At 41.2% G+C, this 22,783-nt stretch overlaps 1 protein-coding gene and 1 non-coding gene across 2 annotated transcripts in view; both read left to right on the forward strand.

Moving 5' to 3' along the window:
* Positions 1–22,783, forward strand: part of LOC109557088 (selection and upkeep of intraepithelial T-cells protein 1-like) — a 56,661-nt gene that overhangs the window by 27,695 nt on the left and 6,183 nt on the right. The window contains 5 exon segments of the mRNA XM_070781870.1: positions 2,312–2,392; positions 11,777–12,124; positions 15,897–16,175; positions 18,867–18,977; positions 21,269–21,376. Of these exon segments, the coding sequence (XP_070637971.1) occupies positions 2,312–2,392; positions 11,777–12,124; positions 15,897–16,175; positions 18,867–18,977; positions 21,269–21,376 (927 nt within the window).
* On the forward strand, positions 11,480–11,551 carry TRNAR-ACG (transfer RNA arginine (anticodon ACG)). The gene has a single exon. It is a non-coding gene; the product is annotated as a tRNA-Arg (tRNA).

Genomic DNA, 22,783 nt, shown 5'->3' on the forward strand with positions numbered 1-22,783 from the left:
GGTGACAGCCTGGCTTGCACAGGGACAGAGGAAAGCTTGGGTTAGGCCAAATACAGTAGCTGCACATACCAGGGCAAACTTAGAACCCTCATCTGGAGGGTGGGAGCCAATATAATCAATTTACCAAGCTCTTACCAGTTGGAAAGTCTGCTGGAATACCCCAGACTCCTTGGCAGTTGCGTTGGATATTATTTAGAATATACAGGATATAAAATCACTACATTAACAATGTCACTGTATTTCAAGGGAAATCCACCATTTTTGGCAATGTGCCATCCCACCTGACCACTCCTTCTGTGCACCCAATCTGCTATATTTACTGAAAGATCAGTTGCCAGGTCACATACCCAAGCTAGGGCATCAGCTGCTTGTTGCCAAGGGGTGTCAGCATGTTATAGGCAGGGACATGGAAGACAGTGAGGACTACCTCAGGCTCTGGAAAGTAAATCCAAATATCTTTCTACCAATCCTGACCCCACGAAGGCTTATTCATGACCGTCAGCTCCTTGGCTTCTCGTTGTCCAAGCCAAGGGGTTCATCCCTTCAGAGGAGTCCAACTGTCAGTGCAAAGGGTGAACAGCCCAGGGTCATCCTGAGTGATCACCAACCAAACTGCCCTGAATTCAGCCTACTGTCTTCTGTGGCTCCTTTCTATTTCCAGACATCTGTATATCAGGCGCAGAGCATGGCATTTTCATGTTATTATAGCCATTCACTGTCCATTTTACCATAATCTCCTAGCACTTAACAAACCTCTTTTTTTTTTTTTTTTTTTGAGGGCATAAAAGATGACTATCACATTTGTGTGCTGAGTCAAAAGCCAAATCATTATAGAACTGGCAAAAAGCTTTCATGATTGGCTAAGAAAGACCATTTCAGTCTTCCGTTGCTTTTACTGGCCATCAGATCAGATCAGATCAGTCGCTCAGTCGTGTCCGACTCTTTGCAACCCCATGAATCGCAGCACGCCACGCCTCCCTGTCCATCACGAACTCCCGGAGTTCATGCAGACTCACGTCCATCGAGTCAGCGATGCCATCCAGCAATCTCATCCTCTGTCGTCCCCTTCTCCTCCTGCCCCCAATCCCTCCCAGCATCAGAGTCTTTTCCAATGAGTCAACTCTTCGCATGAGGTGGCCGAAGTACTGGAGTTTCAGCTTTAGCATCATTCCTTCCAAAGAAATCCCAGGGTTGATCTCCTTCAGAATGGACTGGTTGGATCTCCTTGCAGTCCAAGGGACTCTCAAGAGTCTTCTCCAACACCACAGTTCAAAAGCATCAATTCTTCGGCGCTCAGCCTTCTTCACAGTCCAACTCTCACATCCATATATGACCACAGGAAAAACCATAGCTTTGACTAGACGGACCTTTGTTGGCAAAGTAATGTCTCTGCGTTTGAATATGCTATCTAGGTTGGTCATAACTTTCCTTCCTAGGAGTAAGCGTCTTTTAATTTCATGGCTGCAATCACCAGGTCCACAAATCTGTCTCTAATTGTGAGTCCTCCAGGAGCAGAAAATTCAGAGGGATTGTGCCAACTAAAGAGAAGAAAGTCAGATTCCCTTCTAAAATGGCTACTTGGTTCATCCCTCCAGATAGGTTAAATCTCTGTCTTTAGATTTTCCCTTATAACTAAATGTAACTGACTGTGTCTATGTTTAGAACACTGGGACCTTCAAGATTAGGACCTATTCCCTAAACAGGCAACCACTTTCCCTGCTTCCTTGGTGGCTCAGACAGTAAAGAATCCACTTGCATTTCAGGAGACCTGGAATCGATCCCTGGGTCAAGAAGATCTCCTGGAGAAGGGAATGGCTACCCACTCCAGTATTCTTTCCTGGAAAATCCCATAGACAGAGGAGGCTGGTGGGCTGTAGTCCTTAGGGTCACAAAGCGTCAGTCATGACTGAGGGACTAACACACTTTCCCTGCGGAAGTAGTTCACCAAATGGAGTTTACAAACCAGAAGACAAATGACATCTAACCTGAGTGAAAGAAACCTTTTAATGGGAAAGGAGCCAGTGGCTGGACTTGGTGATTACAATGGCCATTCTTAAGAGCAAGGTTACCAGATTTAGTAAATAAAAATTACAGGATGCCAAATGTTGTACCAAAAGTATGTATACTAAAAAGCTGTCACTGTTTTATTAAAATCACTGTTGATATTAAAATAAGACTGGAAGTCTTACATTTGTCTGGCAACACTATTTGGCAGTCCATTACTGCAGAAAAAAAGATGTGGAGATATGTGATTTCTGCAACTTCTTGCTTCTGTTAACACTGTCTCTAAACGGGCCTCATTTCTTATCAGGTGTAATGGAAATGACAGGACAATCTTTCTCTAGATACTTTGTTGCCACGCTCCTCCTGCAGATGATAACGCCAAGTTCAGGTATGAAGTTTTCTCCTACTCTTCTGAGCCACACCAGTATCAAGTAGGTTAGGGAAAACAAGAACCAAACAAAAGGGACCATTGTTTCTAGATTTAATATGTAGTTATGTTATGATGATGTGTACTATAAGATCCAGTTTATGGTTAGAAAAACAAAATATTTCTAATCAGCAAGTCTTCTTTATCATGTACCCAGGTTTTTGTTAGGTTCCATGGAGAAGAGGCAAATAAAGACCTAATACTTGCCCTTGAGAACCAATATTCATATTTAGGAGACAGATTTAAGTACTATTTATACCTTGAGGAAGTGGTCTAGGTCACAGATCCATACTGGAATCCATGTGAATTATTAGTAAAAAAAAGGATGGGATAGGCTGGTGGAAACTTGACAGGTGATGAAAATCCACATTTGTAAAGGGATCTATGCAAAGCAGAAATAATAGTACATTTAGAGATAGGTAATAAAAATTCTGTCAATTCTTTGGCACAATGCCAAAGAATTGATGCCTTTGAACTGTGGTGCTGAGAAGACTCCTGAAAGTCCCTTGGACATCAAGGAGATCAAACCAGCCAGTCATAAGGGAAATCAGCCCTGAATATTCACTGGAAGGACTGACTCTGAAGCTGAAGCTCCAGAATTTTGGTCATCTGATGCGAACAGATGACTCCCTGAAAAAGTCTCTGATGCTGGAAAAGATTGAGGGCAGAAGGAGAAGAGGGTGTCAGAGGATGAGATGGCTGGGCGGCATCACCAATGCAATGAGCATGAACTTGGGCAAACTCTGGGAGATGGTGAGGGACAGGGAGGCCTGCCCACTGCAGTCAGTGGAATCACAAAGAGCTGGACACAACTGCGTGACTGAACAACAAAAATAGAAAGCCCGAGACATCAAATGGAGCATAAGATTTAAACATTTCTAGCAAAAAGCTGCTTATTAAATGACAGAAATCTAAGTGATGCACATTCAGGTGGGATCCAGCCTTTGGCTAATAAAATAGCGCTGCTACCAATGCCTTTATACATATGTTTTTGAGCATACCTGTGAGTACAAAGGTAGAAAATATTCCAATGAATAGACCTGCTTGTCAAAGGTTATGTGTTTTTTTATTATGGTATTGAATATGTCATTCTGAAATCGTTACTAGTCTACATTTCCACCAACAGGTAATATCACTATTTCAGATATTACAGGTACCAGAGCTGTTTATCTTTTCCAAACTTACAGATGAAAAATAAATTCTCATAGTGATTGCATTTTACCTTTTTGTTAATAAGTGAGACTTAATATCTTTCAGACAAAAATTGTTTCATTTTCTCTGAACTGCCTGCATAGGTCTTTACTCCACATCTTCTTTGTACTGTTGGTTTTCCTTCATTGCTGTTTAAGAACTCTTAAATATTGGGAATTTTTTATCTGTTGTACCTATCCCACTTATTTCTTACCAGTTTATAATTGTCCATTGATTTATTAATTATATTTTGAATATGCAGAGAGCTTTTTTGCTTTGGATTTTTATTTTATTTTGTAAATTATGATGTTTCCAAAATCCCCCTTTATCTTGTCCTACTTTTTATCCTCATTGACTTTTTAAATTTTACTACTTTATTTTCTAAAGCAGTTTTATCTTTACAGAAAAATTGTGTAGGAACCACACAGAGGGATTTTCCTGGTGGTGCAGGGGCTAGAACTCCATGCTCCCAATGAAGGAGACCCAGCTTTGATCCCTGGTCAGGGAACTAGAACCCATATGCTGCAACTAAGACTTGGCACAGCCAAATAAATAAATATTTGTTGAAAAGAAATTACATAGCATTTCCATAAAACCCCATTCTCCCTTCTTCTCCCTGCCCTTCCAAAGTTTCCCGTACTACAAACATCTATAGTACAGTATCAATACATTTACTGAAATTGATGAACCAATATTGATAATTATTAATATTATTAAATCAGGTTCACATTAGGGTTTGTACTTGGTGTTATAAAATTCCCTGGGTGTTAACAAATTATTACATAAATGAATGCAAGTGGCCTCTGCATACTGGCCCTACACTGCTTACTTCTGTAAGGCTGAGACCCTCTCACTCAAAAGCTTGCCATTGTCAAGCTCAAATTTTTACATATCCAATTGTTTTAAATATATTAAAAAATGAGCATACTTTTAACTATGTAATGCCTTTATGCTTTCCATGTCCCTTGGAATTGCACCCAACATCTGCTAGCCATAGGTAAGATAAGCCCTGTACCTAGAGAGACCCCAAGCCACTATTGTCCTGCAGAGCCCTGCCTCTTCACTGTGCTGTGGGGTGACACTGCTAGACACATAAAACTTCTCCCTGACTTGTCTCTCCCCTGGGAGCTCCCTTGCCCTTCTCGCCCTTTGCATGGTGCTCCCTGTGCCTCTAAATGGTCTCTCATACTGTGGGGACTGTCACCAACGCCTCTGTCAAACTGCTTCTCAAATACAGGTGCTACTGCCACCTTGCGGTCATACCTTTTTCGTTGCTCAGCTCTTAAATCCTCAAATGTGCTATATTAATACATGCATAATGCCATGTGTCTACCATTACAGTATCAAACAGAACCATTTTACCCCGTATTAAAAATATCCTATGTTCCTTGTGTTCATCACTCCCTCCTGCTGAAGTCCTAGTAACCACTGCTGTTTTCACTCTTCCCCTAGTTTTGCCTTTTTCCAGAATGTCATGTACTTGGGATCATACAGTACATACATAGCCTTTCATAATGACCCCCTTACTTAGCAGTAAGCATTTACGTTTCCTCCATGCATCTTCAGGATTTGACGGCTCAGTTCTTTTACCACTGAATAATATTACACTGTCTGGATGTACCAGAGTTTGTTTATTCATTCACTTATTGAAGGTTATATTGTTTGCTTCTAATTTGAGGGCAATTATGAATAAAAATGCTAGGAGCATTGATGTGAGTTTTTGTGTGGATGTAGTTTTGTGTGGATGCAACCCCATTTGGGTTGCATATCTAGAAGGCGGAGAGCTAGAACATATAGTGATTACACATTGAGCTTTGTAAGGAATTGCCAAACTCTTCTGTTAAGTGGCTATAACATTTTGCATTCCTACCAACAATGAGAGTTTCTTTTGCTCCACATCTTTGTCAGCATTTGATGTTGTCAGTGTTTGAATTTCAGCCATTTTAATAGGTTTTTGGTAGTATCTGATTGCTTTAATTTATAGTTACTAATGACACATGATATTAAGCTTCTTTTCATATGTTTGTTTCAGTTCAGTTCAGTTCTCAGTTGTGTCCGACTCTTTGCAACTCCATGGACTGCAGCATGCCAGGGCTCACTGTCTATCACCAACTCCCAGAGTTTACTCTAGCTCATGTCCATTGAGTCAATGATGCCGTCCAACCATCTCATCCTCTGTTATCCCCTTCTCGTCCCGCCTTCAGTCTTTCCCAGTATCAGGGTCTTTTCAAATGAGTCAGTTCTTCACATCAGGTGGCCAAAGTGTTGGAGTTTCACCTTCAGCATCAGTCCTTCCAAGGAATATTCGGGACCGATTTCCTTTAGGATGGACTGGATGGAGCTCCTTGCAGTCCAAGGGACTCTCAGGAGTTTTCTCAAAAACCACAATTCAAAAACATCAATTCTTTGGCTCTCAGCTCTCTTTATAGTCCAATTCTCACATCCATACATGACTACTGGAAAAACCATAGCTTTGACTAGACAGACCTTTGGTGGCAAAGTAATGTCTCTGCTTTTTAATATACTCTCTAGGTTGGTCGTAACTTTCCTTCCAAGGAGTAAGCATCTTTTAATTACATGGCTGCAGTCACCATCTGCAGTGATTTTGGAGTCCAAAGAAATAAAGCCTGTCACTGTTTCTACTGTTTCCCCATCTATTTGGCATGAAGTGATGGGACCAGATGCCATGATCTTAGTTTTCTGAATGTTGAGCTTTAAGCCAACTTTTTCACTCTCCTCTTTGACCTTCATCTAGAGGCTCTTTAGTTTGTATTCACATTCAGTCATAAGGGTGGTGTCATCTGCATATCTCAGGTTACTGATTTCTCCTGGCAATCTTGATTCCAGCTTGTGCTTCATCTAGCCCAGCGTTTCTCATGATGTGCTCTGCATGCAAGTTAAATAAGCAGGGTGACAATATACAGCCTTGATGTACTCCTTTCCTTATTTGGAAACAGTCTGTTGTTCCATGTCTGGTTCTAACTGTTGGTTCCTGACCTGTATATAGAGTTCTCAAGAGGCAGGTCAGGTAGTCTGGTATTCCTATCTCTTTCAGAATTTTCCACAGTTTGTGGTGATCCACACAGTCAAGGGTTTGGCATAGTCAATAAAACAGAAATAGATATTTTTCTGGAATTCTCTTGCTTTTTCAATGATCTTATGGATGTTGGCAATTTGATCTCTGGTTTTTCTGCCTTTTCTAAATCCAGCTTGAACATCTGGAAGTTCACAGTTCATGTACTGTTGAAGCCTGGCTTGGAGAATTTGGAGCATTACTTTGGTAACGTGTGAGATGAGTGCAGTTGTGTGGTAGTTTGAGCATTCTTTGGCATTGTCTTTCTTTGGGATTGGAATGAAAATGGACCTTTTCCAGTCCTGTGGCCACTGCTGAGTTTTCCAAATTTGCTGGCATATTGAGTGCAGCACTTTCACAGCATCATCTTTAGGATTTGAAATAACTCCTTTGAAGGGAAGTTATGACCAACCTAGACAGCATATTAAAAAGCAGAGACATTACTTTGTCAACAAAGGTCCGTCTAGTCAGTTCAGTTCAGTTCAGTTCAGGGGCTCAGTCGTGTCCGACTCTTTGCGACCCCATGAATCGCAGCACGCCAGGCTTCCCTGTCCATCACCAACTCCTGGAGTTCATGCAGACTCACGTCCATCGAGTCAGTGATGCCATCCAGCCATCTCATCCTCTGTCATCCCCTTCTCCTCCTTCCCTCAATCCCTCCCAACATCAGAGTCTTTTCCAATAAGTCAACTCTTCGCATGAGGTGGCCGAAGTACTGGACTTTCAGCTTTAGCATCATTCCTTTCAAAGAAATCCCAGGGCTGATCTCCTTCAGAATGGACTGGTTGGATCTCCTTGCAGTCCAAGGGACTCTCAAGAGTCTTCTCCAACACCACAGTTCAAAAGCATCAATTCTTCGGCTCTCAGCCTTCTTCACAGTCCAACTCTCACATCCATACATGACCACTGGAAAAACCATAGCCTGACTAGACGGACCTTTGTTGGCAAAATAATGTCTCTGCTTTTCAATATGCTATCTAGGTTGGTCATAACTTTCCTTCCAAGGAGTAAGCGTCTTTTAATTTCCTGGCTGCAATCACCATCTGCAGTGATTTTGGAGCCCCAAAAAATAAAGTCTGACACTGTTTCCACTGCTTTCCCATCTATTTCCCATGAAGTGATGGGACCGGATGCCATGATCTTCATTTTCTGAATGTTGAGCTTTAAGCCAACTTTTTCACTCTCCTCTTTCACTTTCATCAAGAGGCTTTTGAGTTCCTCTTCACTTTCTGCCATAAGGGTGGTGTCATCTGCATATCTGAGGTTATTGATATTTCTCCTGGCAATCTTGATTCCAGCTTGTGCTTCTTCCAGCCCAGCAATTCTCATGATGTACTCTGCATATAAGTTAAATAAGCAGGGTGACAATATACAGCTTTGATGTACTCCTTTCCCATTTGGAACCAGTCTGTTGTTCCATGTCCAGTTCTAACTATTGCTTCCTGACCTGCATACAAATTTCTCAAGTGGCAGATCAGGTGGTCTGGTATTCCCATCTCTTTCAGAATTTTCCACAATTTATGTGATCCACACAGTCAAAGGCTTTGGCATAGTCAATAAAGCAGAAATAGATGTTTTTCTGGAACTCTCTTGCTTTTTCCATCTAGTCAAGGCTATGGTTTTTCCAGTAGTTATGTATAGATATGAGAATTGGACTATAAAGAAAGCTGAGCGCCAAAGAATTGATGCTTTTGAACTGTGGTGTTTGAGGAGACTCTTGAGAGTCTCTTGGACTGGATCCAAGCAGTCCATCCTAAAGGAGATCAGTCCTGGGTGTTCATTGGAAGGACTGATGTTGAAGCTGAAACTCCAGTACTTTGGCCACCTGATGTGACGAGCTGACTCATTTGAAAAGACCTTCATGCTGGGAAAGATTGAGGGCAGGAGGAGAAGAGGATGACAGAGGATGAGATGGTTGGATGGTATCACTGACTCAACAGACATGAGTTTGAGTAAACTCTGGGAGTTGGTGATGGACAGGGAGGCCTGGCGTACTGCAGTTCATGGGGTTACAAAGAGTCGGACATAACTGAGAGACTGAACTGAACTGAACTGAATTGGAATTCCATCACCTCCACTAGCTTTGTTCGTAGTGATTCTTCCTAAAGCCCACTTGACTTCACATTCCAGATGTCTAGCTCTAGGTGAGTGATCATACCATCGTGATTATCTGGGCTTTGGACATCTTTTTTGTACAGTTCTTCTGTGTATTCTTACCACTTCTTCTTAATATCTTCTTCTTCTGTTAGGGCCATACCATTTCTGTCCTTTATTGAGCCCATCTTTGCATGAAATGTTCCGTTGGTATCTCTAATTTTCTTGAAGAGATTTCTAGTCTTTCCCATTTTGTTGCTTTCCTCTATTTCTTTGCACTGATCACTGAGGAAGGCTTTCTTATCTCTCCTTGCTATTCTTTGGAACTCTGCATTCAGATGGGTATATCTTTCCTTTCCTCCCTTGCTTTTTGCTCCTCTTCTTTTCACAGCTATTTGTAAGGCCTCCTCAGACAGCCATTTTGCTTTTTTGCATTTCTTTTTGTTGGTATTGGGCTTGATCCCTGTCTCCTGTACAATGTCATGAACCTCCATCCATAGTTCATCAGGCACTCTGTCTTTCAGATCTAGTCCCTTGAATCTGTTTCTCACTTACACTGTGTAATCATAAGGTATTTGATTTAGGTCATACCTGAATTTTTTGGTGGTTTTCCCTACTTTCTTCAATTTAAGTCTGAATTTGGCATTGAGGAGTTCATGATCTGAGCCACAGTTAGCTCCTGGCCTTGTTTTTGCTGACTGTATAAAGCTTCTCCTTCTTTGCCTGCAAAGAATATGATCAATCTGATTTTGGTATTGACCGTCTGGTGATGTCCCTGTGTAGAGTCTTCTCTTGTGTTGTTGGAAAAGGGTATTTGCTATGCCTTGTGCGTTCTCTTGGCAAAACTCTGTTAGCCTTTGCCCTACTTCATTGTGTACTCCAAGGCTAAATTTGCCTATTACTCCAGGTGCTTCTTGACTTCCTGATTTTGCATTCCAGTCCTCTATAATGAAAAGGATATCTTTTTGCGTGTTAGTTCTAGAAGGTCTTGTAGGTTTTCATAGAACCGTTCAACTTCAGCTTCTTCAACATTACTGGGTGAGGCATAGACGGATTACTGTGATATTGAATGGTTTTCCTTGGAAATGAACAGAGATCATTCTGTCGTTTTTGAGATTGCATCCAAGTACTGTATTTCAGACTCTTTTGTTGACTATGATGGCTACTCCATTTCTTCTAAGGAATTCTTGCCCACAGTAGTAGGTATAATGGTCATCTGAGTTAAATTCACCCATTCCAGTCCATTTTAGTTCACTGATTCCTAAAATGTCGATGTTCACTCTTGCCATCTCCTGTTTGACCACGTTTAATTTGCCTTGATTCATGGACCTAACATTCCAGGTTCCTATACAATATTGCTCTTTATAGCATAGGACTTTGCTTCTATCACCAGTCACATCCACAACTGAGTTTTGTTTTTGCTTTGGCTCTGTCTCTTCATTCTTTCTGGAGTTATTTCTCCACTGACCTCCAGTAGCATATTGGGCACCTACTGACCTAAAGATAGGGAGTTCATCTTTCAGTGTCCTATCTTTTTGCCTTTTCATACTGTTCATAGGGTTCTCAAGGCAAGAATAATGAAGTGGTTTGCCATTCCCTTCTCCAATGGACCACATTTTGTCAGAACTCTCCACCATGACCTGTCTGTCTTGGGTGGCCCTACATGGCATGCATACTTTCATTGAGTTAGACAAGGCTGTGGTCCGTGTGATCATATTGGTTAGTTTTCTGTGACTGTGGTTTTCAGTCTGTTTGCCCTCTGACAGAGAAGGATAAGAGGCTTATGGAAGCTTCCTGATGGGATAGAACTAACATATGTTCTGGCAATCCCACACCTGGATATATATCCAGAGAAACCATAATTCAAAAAGATACATTCACCCAATATTCATTGCAGCACTATTTACAATAGTCAAGACATGGAAACAAACTAAGTAGCTATTGATGAATGGATAAAGAAGATATGGTACTTATATACAAGGGACTATTACTCAGCCATAAAAGTTGAAATGATGCCATTTGCAGCAACATAAATGGACCTGCAGAATGTGGCCCTGAGTGAAGTAAGTCAGACATAAAGACAAATATCAAATGATATTGCTTATATGTGGACTCTAAAAAATGGTAAAACTTATTTTTTAATCTAAAACTTATTTACAAAACAGTCACAGATATAGAAAACAAGCTTGTGGTTACCAGGGAGGAAAGGATGTGCAGGATAAACTGGAAGATTGGGATTGACGTATACACACTATTATATATGAAATAGGGGCTTCTCTGCTGGTTCGGGTGGTAAAGAATCCACCTGCAATTCAGGAGACTCAGGTTCGATTTCTGGGTCAGAAAGATCCCCTACAGAAGGAAATGGCAACCTATTCCAGTATTCTTGCTTCAGAAATCCCATGGACAGAGGCTACAGTTCATGGAGTCACAAGGGTCTGACATGACTAGTGACTAAACCACCACCACGTGTATGAAATAGATAAATAGTAAGGACCTGTTGTATAGCACAGGGAACTCTTCTCAATACTGTACCATTATTACGTACCTAGCCTGGTGGACTTTTAGCTGGTCTCTGCTTTTCTATTTCCTTGAAATGTATGTCTCGATCTTATTCAAAGGGAAAATTTGGGAGTATCTAGAAAGACACTAAAAAATTAAGGCAGTCGTATAGGTGGTATTTGTGGACTTCCCTGGTGGCTCAGATGGTAAAGCATCTGCCTACGATGCAGGAGACCCAGGTTCGATCCCTGGGTTGGGAAGATCCTCTGGAGAAGGAAATGGCAACCCACTCCAGTACTCCTGCCTGGATAATCCCACGGACGGAGGAGCGTTGTAAGCTACAGTCCATGGGGTTGCAAAGAGTGGGACACTAAAAGCCCATTGATACCTAGAAAGCTAGGAACTCAGGAGGTACATATATGAACCAAGTAAATGCTGTGCCCTGGCTCATACTCTCACCCTGTGGTTACTGTCTCCCTTCCCAGAGCAGTTCACAGTGAATGGTATAGAGGGGCCAATCTTGGCTCCACTGGGTGGAAAAGTTGAGCTCAGTTGCCAGCTGTCCCCACCACAGACTGCAGAACACATGGAGATACGCTGGTTCCGGAACCACTACAAAAGACCTGTTCACCTGTACAAGGATGGTAAAGACTTGTATGGAGAAACCATCTCTAATTATGTGGAGTGGACAGAGCTCCTCACAGACGCTATTGGAGAGGGTAAGGTGACCCTCAGAATCTTTAGTGTGAATGCTGATGATGACGGGACGTACCACTGTTTCTTCAAAGATGGTGATTTCTATGAGGAGGCCATCACAGAGGTAAAGGTCACAGGTAAGGATGGATCCCTCTGAGACTTCTATGCATCCATGATTCTCAGTCCATCTGAGGCTGAGTATTAAGAATATTCTCAATATTTCTGACCATTTCATAGTCAGGGTTTAGTTAGCAAGTTCAGATTCATATATTTAGTCTTTAAATGGGGAAAAGTGGAGAATTAAGAATGCAAATTTTATCTCTGCACACATTACCTTTATCAGCAAGAACTGTCTGTTTTCCCACATCCATATGCACTGTTAGATCTGTAAAGTGTCAACAGAATCCATTCAGGATTTATTACTATTTTTTTCAATTATTTCTTGGCAACACTTTAGTAAAACCTGACTCTAGAAGTGACCTAAATCTTTACAATTGTCTTTTTAATAATCATTCTTATTCCCATTTCTCCTTGACTCAATTTACTGACTACTTAGTTCTAAATCAAACTAAGGAAAAGGAAAGGCAAAAAGGAAAGATATACCCATCTGAATGCAGAGTTCCAAAGAATACCAAGGAGAGATAAGAAAGCCTTCCTCAGCGATCAATGCAAAGAAATAGAGGAAAACAACAGAATGGGAAAGACTAGAGATCTCTTCAAGGAAAATAGAGATACCAAGGGAACATTTCATGCAAAGATGGGCTCAATAAAGGACAGAAATGGTATGGACCTAACAAAAGCAGAAGATATTAAGAAGAAGTGACAAGAATACACAGAAGAACTGTACAAAAAAGATCTTCATGACCCAGATAATCACAATGGTGTGATCACTCACCTAGAGCCAGACATCCTGGAATGTGAAGTTAAGTGGGCCTTAGGAAGCATCAGTACGAACAAAGCTGGTGGAGGTGATGGAATTCCAGTTGAGCTATTTCAAATTCTAAAAGATGATGCTGTGAAAGTGCTGCACTCAATATGCCAGCAAATTTGGAAAACTCAGCAGTGGCCACAGGACTGGAAAAGGTCAGTTTTCATTCCAATCCCAAAGGAAGGCAATGCCAAAGAATGCTCAAACTACCACACAATTGCACTCATCTCACACGCTAGTAAAGTAATGCTCAAAATCCTCCAAGCCAGGCTTCGGCAATACGTGAACCATGAACTTCCAGATGTTCAAGCTGGTTTTAGAAAAGGCAGAAAAACCAGAGATCAAGTTGCCAATATCCGCTGGATCATCGATCCAAGAGAGTTCAGAAAAGCATCTATTTCTGCTTTATTGACTATGCGAAAGCCTTTGACTGTGTGAGTCAATATAAATTGTGGAAAATTCTGAAAGAGATGGGAATACCAGACCACCTGACCTGCCTCTTGAGAAATCTATATGCAGGTCAGGAAGCAACAGTTAGAACTGGACATGAAACAACAGACTGGTTCCAGATAGGAAAAGGAGTACATCAGGGCTATATATTGTCACCCTGCTTATTTAACTTATATGCAGAGTACATCATGAGAAACGCTGGGCTGGATGAAGCACAAGCTGGAATCAAGATTGCCAGGAGAAATATCAGTAACCTGAGATATGTAGATGACACCACCCTTATGGCAGAAAGTGAAGAGGAACTCAAAAGCCTCTTGATGAAAGTGAAAGAGGAGAGTGAAAAAGTTGGCTTAAAGCTCAACATTCAGAAAACGAAGATCATGGCATGTGGTCCCATAACTTCATGGCAAACAGATGGGGAAACAGTGGCTGACTTTATTTTGGGGGGCTCCAAAATCACTGCAGATGGTGACTGCAGCCATGAAATTAGAAGACACTTACTCCTTGGAAGGAAAGTTATGACCAACCAAAAGCAGAGACATTACTTTGCCAACAAAGGTCCATCTAGTCAAGGCTATGGTTTTTCCAGTGGTCGTGTATGGATGTGAGAGTTGGACCATAAAGAAAGCTGATCACAGAAGAATTGATGCTTTTGAACTATGGTGTTGGAGAAGACTCTTGAGAGTCCCTTGGACTGCAAGGAGATCCAGCCAGTCCATCCTAAAGGAAATCAGTCCTGAGTGTTCATTGGAAGGACTAATACTGAAGCTGAAACTCCAACACTTTGGCCACCTGATGTGAAGAACTGACTCATTTGAAAATAAGACCCTAATGCTGGGAAAGATTGAAGGCAGGAGAAGGGGACAACAGAGTATGAGATGGTTGGACGACATCACCAACTCAATGGAGATGAGTTTCAGTAGACTCCGGGAGTTGGTGATGGACAGGGGGGCCTGGTGTACCATGATCCATGGGGTCACCAAGAGTCAGACACGACTAAGCAACTGAACTGAACTGAACTCGTTCTAAATCTAGTTCAAAAAGCCTTATCCAGAATCTTCCATGTCCTCCAAAATTACCTCAGTCTTCAAGTTTTCTGAATAGCACAGAAATGGTGGGGAAATGGAAGACTCAAAGTTAATTGAAGGGGTTCCCAAATGTGAGGGCATAAGGGTAGGGTCCAAGGCCCATTCACACATAACATTTTCATTGGCTATTGTGACACTCATCTGTATTGCCTAGAACTAACCTATCCAATGTGATAGCCACTAGCCACATGTGGCTACTTCAATTTTTATTTAATAAAATTAAAAGTAAAAAATAAAATTGAAAATTTAGTTCTTTAATCTCATTGATTACATTTTAGGTGCTAAAGTCTCATGTAGCAAACACTACAGATTGGACCACAGATATATGGAATACTTCCATCACTGCAGAAATTTTAACAGACATTAATTTAAAGTAACTTTAATGTAAAGTAAAATGGAGTAATTTTTTAAACCTCTGCTCATTCTTTGTTCACAGTTTAGGCAAGTCTGACATCCCCAGCAACATACTGAAATTTTTTCAAAAACTTGTTTATTTTCTCTAAACAGATACGTAAGAATTTGTTTTGATAATATTGGGTTAGCCAAAGAGCACATAAATTAAAGTTTCAATTAAAGCTGCAAACTAGACTTTATACTATTTACTATTTAATAATACATTATAGTAACTTCATGGGAAGAGTTGACTCACTGGAAAAGACCCTAATGCTGGGAAGGATCGGGGGCAGGAGGAGAAGGGGACGACAGAGGATGAGATGGCTGGATGGCATCACCGACTTGATGGACATGGGTTTGGGTAGACTCCGGGAGTTGATGATGGACAGGGAGGCCTGGCGTGCTGTGATTCATGGGGTTGCAAAGAGTCGGACATGACTGAGCGGCTGAACTGAACTGATGAGATTAATGGTGAAAATATAAGAAAAATGTTACACTATAAATTCTATGAGGACTGAGATCTTGATTGTTTTTGTTCATCCATGACCTAACTCAGTCTCCTAGGTTTAGAAAATAATCAATAAATATTTTTGACTGTCTAAATGAATAGATCAAACAAATGCACTGTCCTGATTTTTTAGGACTGGGGTGTTAAGTTTGTATACCACAACACTTCAGTCTGGCTTAGCCTGTTTCCCTTTTGATTAGCTCGTAGGAACAATCAGAACCTTACAGTGCTTAGCTGTCAGTATACCTACAGGCATAAGATTTACAGTGGATGCACGATGCTGGATGCTTGGGGCTGGTGCACTAGGACAGCCCAGAGGGATGGTATGGGGAGGGAGGAGGGAGGAGGGTTCGGGATGGGGAACACATGTATACCTGTGGCGGATTCATTTTGATATTTGGCAAAACTAATACAATTATGTAAAGTTTAAAAATAAAATAAAAACAAAAAACAAAAAGATTTACAGTGGAAAGGGGCTTTTCCTACTCTCATATTTCCCCAACCCACCACCTGAATCTTGTTTTCCCTTTTCTTTCCAACAGCTACAAGCCTAGAAACACAGATTCTGGTGCATCCTCCTAATACCAAAGGTCTTTTAGTGGAGTGTAATTCAGGAGGTTGGTTTCCACAGCCTCAAATGGAATGGAGAGACAGCAGAGAAGAGATCATCCCACCTTCCTCAAAATCCCATTCACAAGATACAGACAAATTGTTCAACATGAAGATGACCCTTCTAATACAGAGCACCCATGGAAATGTCACCTGCTACCTTCGAAACCCTGTAACTGGTCAAGAGGAGAAGATAAGCATTGTACTATCAAGTGAGATCTGTGTGTTTGTTCTCCAAATGATGGCCATTGTCATCAAATTTATTAACTGAAGAGAAAAATAAATATACTCTCTTCACTTGGTTTTTAGGATACTATATGGACAGGGAGGCCTGGTGTGCTGCGATTCATGGGGTCGCAAAGAGTCGGACACGACTGAGCGACTGATCTGATCTGATCTGATCTGATTCTCTTGGCTTTGTTCACCTACCTGCTTGTTTTCTTCCTTATTCTCTTCTGCTACTTCATCTTTTTCACTCTGACTTCTTGATAATACAAGTTTCCCAAGGCATAGTCTTTGAGTCTTCTTTTTTCCCCCTCTTCTGTGGACTTCCCTGATAGCTCAGTTGGTAAAGAACCCGCCTGCAATACAGGAGCTGCTGCTGCTGCTAAGTCACTTCAGTTGTGTCTGACTCTGTGTGACCCCATAGATGGCAGCCCACCAGGCTCTGCCATCCCTGGGATTCTCCAGGCAAGAATACTGGAGTGGGTTGCCATGTCCTTCTCCAATGCATGAAAGTGAAAAGTGAAAGTGAAATCGCTCAGTCATGTCTGACTCTTAGCGACCCCATGGACTGCAGCCCCCCAGGCTCCTCCATCCATGGGATTGTCCAGGCAAGAGTACTGGAGTGGGGTGCCATTGCCTTCTCCCGAAATACAGGAGACACCAATTCAATTCCCGGGTCAGGAAGATCTGCTGGAGAAGGGATAGGCTACCCTCTCCAATATTCTTGGGCTTCCTTTGTGGCTCAGCTGGTAAATAATCCACCTGCAATGTGGGAGACCTGGGTCCAATCCCTGGGTTGGGAAGATCCCCTGGAGAAAGGAAAGGCTACCCACTCCAGTATTCTGCCCTGGAGAATTCCATGGACTGTATAGACCATGGGGTCGCTAAGAGTCAGACATGACTGAGCGACTTTCACTTTTCTCTAATGTGACTTAATTCCATCTCATAGTTTAACACAAAATCATAATAATTCCTCAAATGATATCGTTTATCCAGACCTCTCTCCCAAACCCTAATTTCATCTTTAAACACAAAATCTCAATACTGACATCTAGTATGTATTATGAATGAAACAGATCTATAATTAAACTCTTAATTACCTGTTAACTTGTGTGATTTATTGCCTTCCCAGTCACACTTCATATTTTTAGTTTCTTAGAAAAAAATCCTTGAAGTCATCCTTGACTCCCATTTTTCTCTTATATTCGATATCACATGTGTCAAGAGATAATACTAGTTTTACTTATAAAATATACCCAGAGTCTCACCACTTCTTACGACCTTTGCTGCTATCTAAGTCAAAGACACTATTGTCCATGGTCTGAATACTGGCAATAGCACCTATAAAGTTCTCCCTACTTCTTCTCCTGTTCACAATAGTGTAGTCTCCTCTTTTGGATATCAGGACACATTTAAAACGTGAAACATATGTGACCCTTTGTTTAAAACCCTGCAATGATTCCCCATTGTATTCTGAGTGGAATGACCCACGACACCCTGCACTACCTGTGCTCCTGTTCTACCTGACCTACCCCTTAATGTTCCCTCGTGCCTCCTCTAGTCCAATCACACGGGCCTCCTTGCTGTTCCCCAACTAAGACAGAACTGCCCCTGCTTTGGGGTCTTTGCTCCAGTTGTTCCCTCTTGCCAGAATGCTATAATTCCAATAAATTACCTGTCTCCTTCAAGTCTGTACTCATCTCACCTTTGAAATAAAGACCACTTTGACAAACCAATTTTTTAAAAAACGCAACTTGTACCACTCCCTCTTCCTGGGATTTCCTATCACCTTACCCTCTTTTAATTTTTCTCTTTTATATAGCATTATCACCTTTTAACCTACTATATAGATTATTTATTATTTTTTTTTTTGTCAGAGGTAGAGATCTTGGTTGTATTTGATATACCCCAGCCTCTTCAAATATTTCATGGCACACAGTTGATAAGCAAAAAAATAATAGATACTTGAAAGATTGAAATAAAACAAAATGAGTGCCTTGGAAACTGCTAAGTAACTGTACATGTATTAGTATTTGTATATGTCTGTGAAATTAATATTGGAGCCAAATACTGCGAGGGATAATCTCAATTCAAGAGAATTGAAGTTGAATAATCCCAATTCAAGATTATTATAATAGGAATAAGTCCCCAACAGGTTTAGCAACTTACTACTTTTAGAATACTTTGTGTTTATTTCTCTGGGGAGAAAAATATCAGATTCCCAGTGAAATGACAGGTATCTATGTACAGTATGTGCAAATCAGCAAACAAAAGCAGATGTTTGTTCATCTGAATAGGAGAGGAGGAAAGTTTACATAATCTTTAAATGTATTCAAGAAGAAAAATGCCAGACCCAGGAACACATTGGAGAACTCAGGACTACACATATACTGGTTGCTTAAACAAAAGGACTAAAGAACTGAGTTGGTCTGAGGCTTAGTGGGAAGAAACCAGCCCTACTTCAAGGGGAACATGAGATAGAATGGATGGGAAGAATTGGAATGAGCAGTCTTCACTCACCTTTGCTCCAGTCTCAAACTAAATCACTTTTGGCTTAGTCCTACTTCAGACTCTTGGTCGCTTTCTGCTCACCCAATTATAACCGCCTCCCCAGACTAGCTTAGGTCCAATATCTCAGCATTGTGGGATCCTCAATGGTTTGAATGAATCTATTTCAGATAAACCGTTTCTATGGAATACAGTTTGAAAGTTGATTCTGGGCTTAATTCTGGCTCTACCACTGACCTTTACCATGGCATCCAGTATTGCTCTACATCATAGATTGCAAAGTAAGTGGGTTTGAAGGATGGGAGATGTAAAGGGGAAGGGGGAGCTAAAGCTGCATGACCCCTGATTTCCAAGCCTGTGTGCCTCAGAAAGTTCCGAATTCTTAGGTTGTTACTAGATGCTCACCATTCCTTGACCTTCTGACAATGCTGTGTGTCTGAAAGCCTGGGCTTTCTTGTACCTCAATCAAATTCAAATTATTATTTTTTTCCTATGGTGATAGCTTTCCCAACAAACTGGGAGAGCTTTTAAACATTTAGCATTTAACACTTAACACAGTTTACACGTATCTCTCACTTGACTGCTTAAATAGTACAGTGACTCCATCAGGGCAGGAAATAAAGTCCTGAATGCACAGGGCAGAAACAGCTGCATAGTCACTTAAATAGTACCCAATATCAGGAAAATAGAGCATACAGGGAGAGGTACTCCAGGTAGCTTACCTTTCCCAAGGGGAAAGTTTCGTCCATCTCAACCAAGCTGCTTCAGGGGAAATGGACTTGGAGGATTTAGGGGGAAATTTTAAGACACACAAAAAATAGCTGTTCATGACTCGAAGGTGTACTGTTTTAAAACCTTCAAATTCAACATGTCCATTATCATATGTAAAATAGATGACCAGGGCAAGTTTGATGCATGAAGCTGGGCACCCAAAGCCAGTGCTCTGGGACAACCCAGAGGGATAGGGTGGGAAGGGAGGTGGGCGGGGGGTTCAGGATGGGGGGGACACATGTATACCTGTGGCCCATTCATGCTGATGTATGGCAAAAACCACCACAATATTGTAATTATCCTCCAATTAAAATAAATAATTTAATGAATTAAACCTTCAAATTCACAGATCCTTTCTGGTATAGCTCTATCTTTCAAGACTACATTCTTCTGAGGTCTCTTTCTAGCTGAAAACCTGGACTTCCACAAAGCCTCTCTCTTTAGTAGCTCAGTGTTCTGCATGTTCTCTAGGAGCACAGATAAGAGGAGCCAGAAGCAGTTTACAATCTCCACTATGTTTGAGAGCCTGTACTGGGTACTGTCTTCCTGTTACCCGACACACAGGTGAGCAGAACTCTTTCCAGGTCCCTTGGTGTATGGTTGTGTGTCTTGTAGAGGTACTTCTCTTTATGGACAGATGCCCCATTTTTGATGTTGATGGGGAGACAAAAATGAGAGCCATCTATGCCACCATGATGCTCATGAATCTTTGCATCCCAGATTTTAAACATTAAGTTAGACTGTGCATGTGTGTCTGCTAAGTTGCTTCAGTCATGTCCAACTCTTTGTGACCCTATGGACTGTAGCTCACCAGTCTTATCTGTCCATGGGATTCTCCAGGCAATAATACTGGAGTGGGTTGCCTTGCCCTCCTCCAGGGGATCTTCCCAATCCAGGGATCAAACCCACATCTCCTGCAATGGCAGACAGGTTCTTTACCCAGTGAGCCATCTGGGAAACCCTAGACTATGCATAATACTCCACAATGGAGGAATGGACACCACTTGTGTTGTTAAAAGAAAAAGTGAAGTCTCTCAGTCATGTCTGACTCTTTGCGACCCCATGGACTATAGCCTACCAGGCTCCTCTGTCCATGGAATTCACCAGGCAAGAGTACTGGAGTGGGTTGCCATTTCCTTCTCCAGGGGATCTTCCCAACCCAGGGATCGAACCTGGGTCTCCCTCACTGCAGGCAGACACTTTACCATCTGAGCCACCCCCCTCCCCCCATGTAATAGAATATTTTCATGGAAAGACTAGAGAGCCAAATGACACCACAGTGATGTGTGCTAAATAAGATTTTAAGCAGTATGTTGTCTAACAACCTTTCATGAGATTCTTACTTTCAGAGCTCTTATGATCTCTTAGGCAGTTCAGAGGTCTCCAGACCTATCCTACTCTGGCCTATTTTGAATCTAGATATAATAAGGACTAGTGCTTATATCTCTCCCTAATGCAGCACACTGATTGATGGGCTAGAGGAAGAAAAAGAAAAATGAGTTACTTTCTTCTGGGTCTGTTTAGCCTCAGCCCCAAACCACTCCCATCCTAGAAACAGCTCTGCTTTTGTCCCAGTGACCAACAGCTTTAGACCTAAGCCTTTAGATACTCGGGATCGGCTAGTCCTAAGCCTTAGCCCTATATTTCCTGCCCCTCCACCCTTAGTCCTGTTCTAAATATATACAAAGGGATGGCATTAAACTATAAATCTTGTTTTTCTGGTGCATTTCCCCCAATCTGAAGTATCTCCACACCAATAACTGATGGTGAGCTCCCTGTATTTTTTTTTTTTTTTTTTCAGGTTGCTCCTGCAATGCACTACCTCCTTGGTTAGTGGGCATACTAATATTCTTGACTTCATTCAGTATGATTGTCTCCCTCATTTTCTATTTGCATTACAGAAAAAGAGGTATGTGGGACCAAAAAGATGAAAACTTTGTGAAAATTATCTCCAAGTGCTCAGTATCTGGTAAAACACTTAGCCAAAGAAAAGTAACAATGCTGTTTATCTGAAAGCTTGATTTCTTCTTGTACCTCAAATATTTGTTTGAATTCCATGAACAATAAATTTTTGGACCTCATGTCACTGGGTTTGGATTCCAGCCTCCAGAATTTTGTGAGTTTAATGATACAAACTGCTGATATCTCTTCTCCTTAGCAAAAGAAAATATTTTCTTCAGTAAAATAACTATATTCTGCCAAAAATCCAGCCAATTCTTCCTGTACTTTTAGCTTAGCTTAGACGAGATAATAATTCAGTATATCTTAAACGTTGGGGGTTATAGATTATTCTAAGAGACTGATACAAAGTAAAAAGTCTTCTTCTCAAAATGATTTATATGTCCACAGATATTTTGCTTAAGTTTATGGTTTGTTCTCAGGTTTCCCTGGTGGCTCAGATGGTAAAGAATCTGCCTGCAATGCAGGAAACCTGGGTTTGATCCCTGGGTCAGGAAAATCCCCTGGAGAAAGGAATGGCTACCCACTCCAGTATTCTTCCCTGGTGAATTCCATGGACAGAGGAGCCTGGCAGGCTACAGTCCATGGGGTCACCAAGAGCCAGATTAACACTACTACTACTCATGGTCTGTATGGACAACTGAAACTGATCCTTCCCTTTGGCTCTCTTTGACTCTCTTTGAAGGTGAAGTGGAAAGGGCAATTGTAAAAGTTTGGGGATAGCTGAACCCAGCATATTTTAAAATGGGTCCTCAGCTCTATCTTTGAGGTCCCCATGCACAAAGTGGGGCTGAACTATTCAGAGGATTTTATTTATTAATTTTCTCCTATGCAATAAAGACCAAATAGTCTTAAATAATACTAGACTGGAAACTGCTTTTATATTTCACTTTAAGAAAAGCCATACCTGAATCTTGCTTTGCATGTTAGCAAACTAAATACTCTCTCCATTTGTGCTAGAGGAAAGGAGAAAGATACTATGGTAATAGCTAGTACATATTAAATATTTATTATGTGCTGTATGGATTTTATAATATTAATACATTTACTCTTCAGTGAACTAGATTTTATATGTGATAAAATCTGGAATATAAAGAAGTTGAATAGCTATTCACACAGCTAAGTAATGGCAATGCCCGGACCCCAACCATGAACTTAAACCTCTGTTTCAATAACTGTAGTGTACTGATCCTCTGTGGAAAGACTAAAAATAAAATTAAAAAGAAAGAGATATTTAGTCAGCAGTCTTGTGAAAAGGAATTGGTCATTACAGGGAAATATTGCCTGGGTACTTAGTGATTTATGAGGCTTCCATTGGATAAAACAGAAAACCCCAAGAATAGTTTGCAGGTCACTG

The sequence above is a fragment of the Bos indicus genome, chromosome 3 (genome assembly GCF_029378745.1).
Source record: "Bos indicus isolate NIAB-ARS_2022 breed Sahiwal x Tharparkar chromosome 3, NIAB-ARS_B.indTharparkar_mat_pri_1.0, whole genome shotgun sequence".
Lineage (NCBI taxonomy): Eukaryota > Metazoa > Chordata > Mammalia > Artiodactyla > Bovidae > Bos > Bos indicus.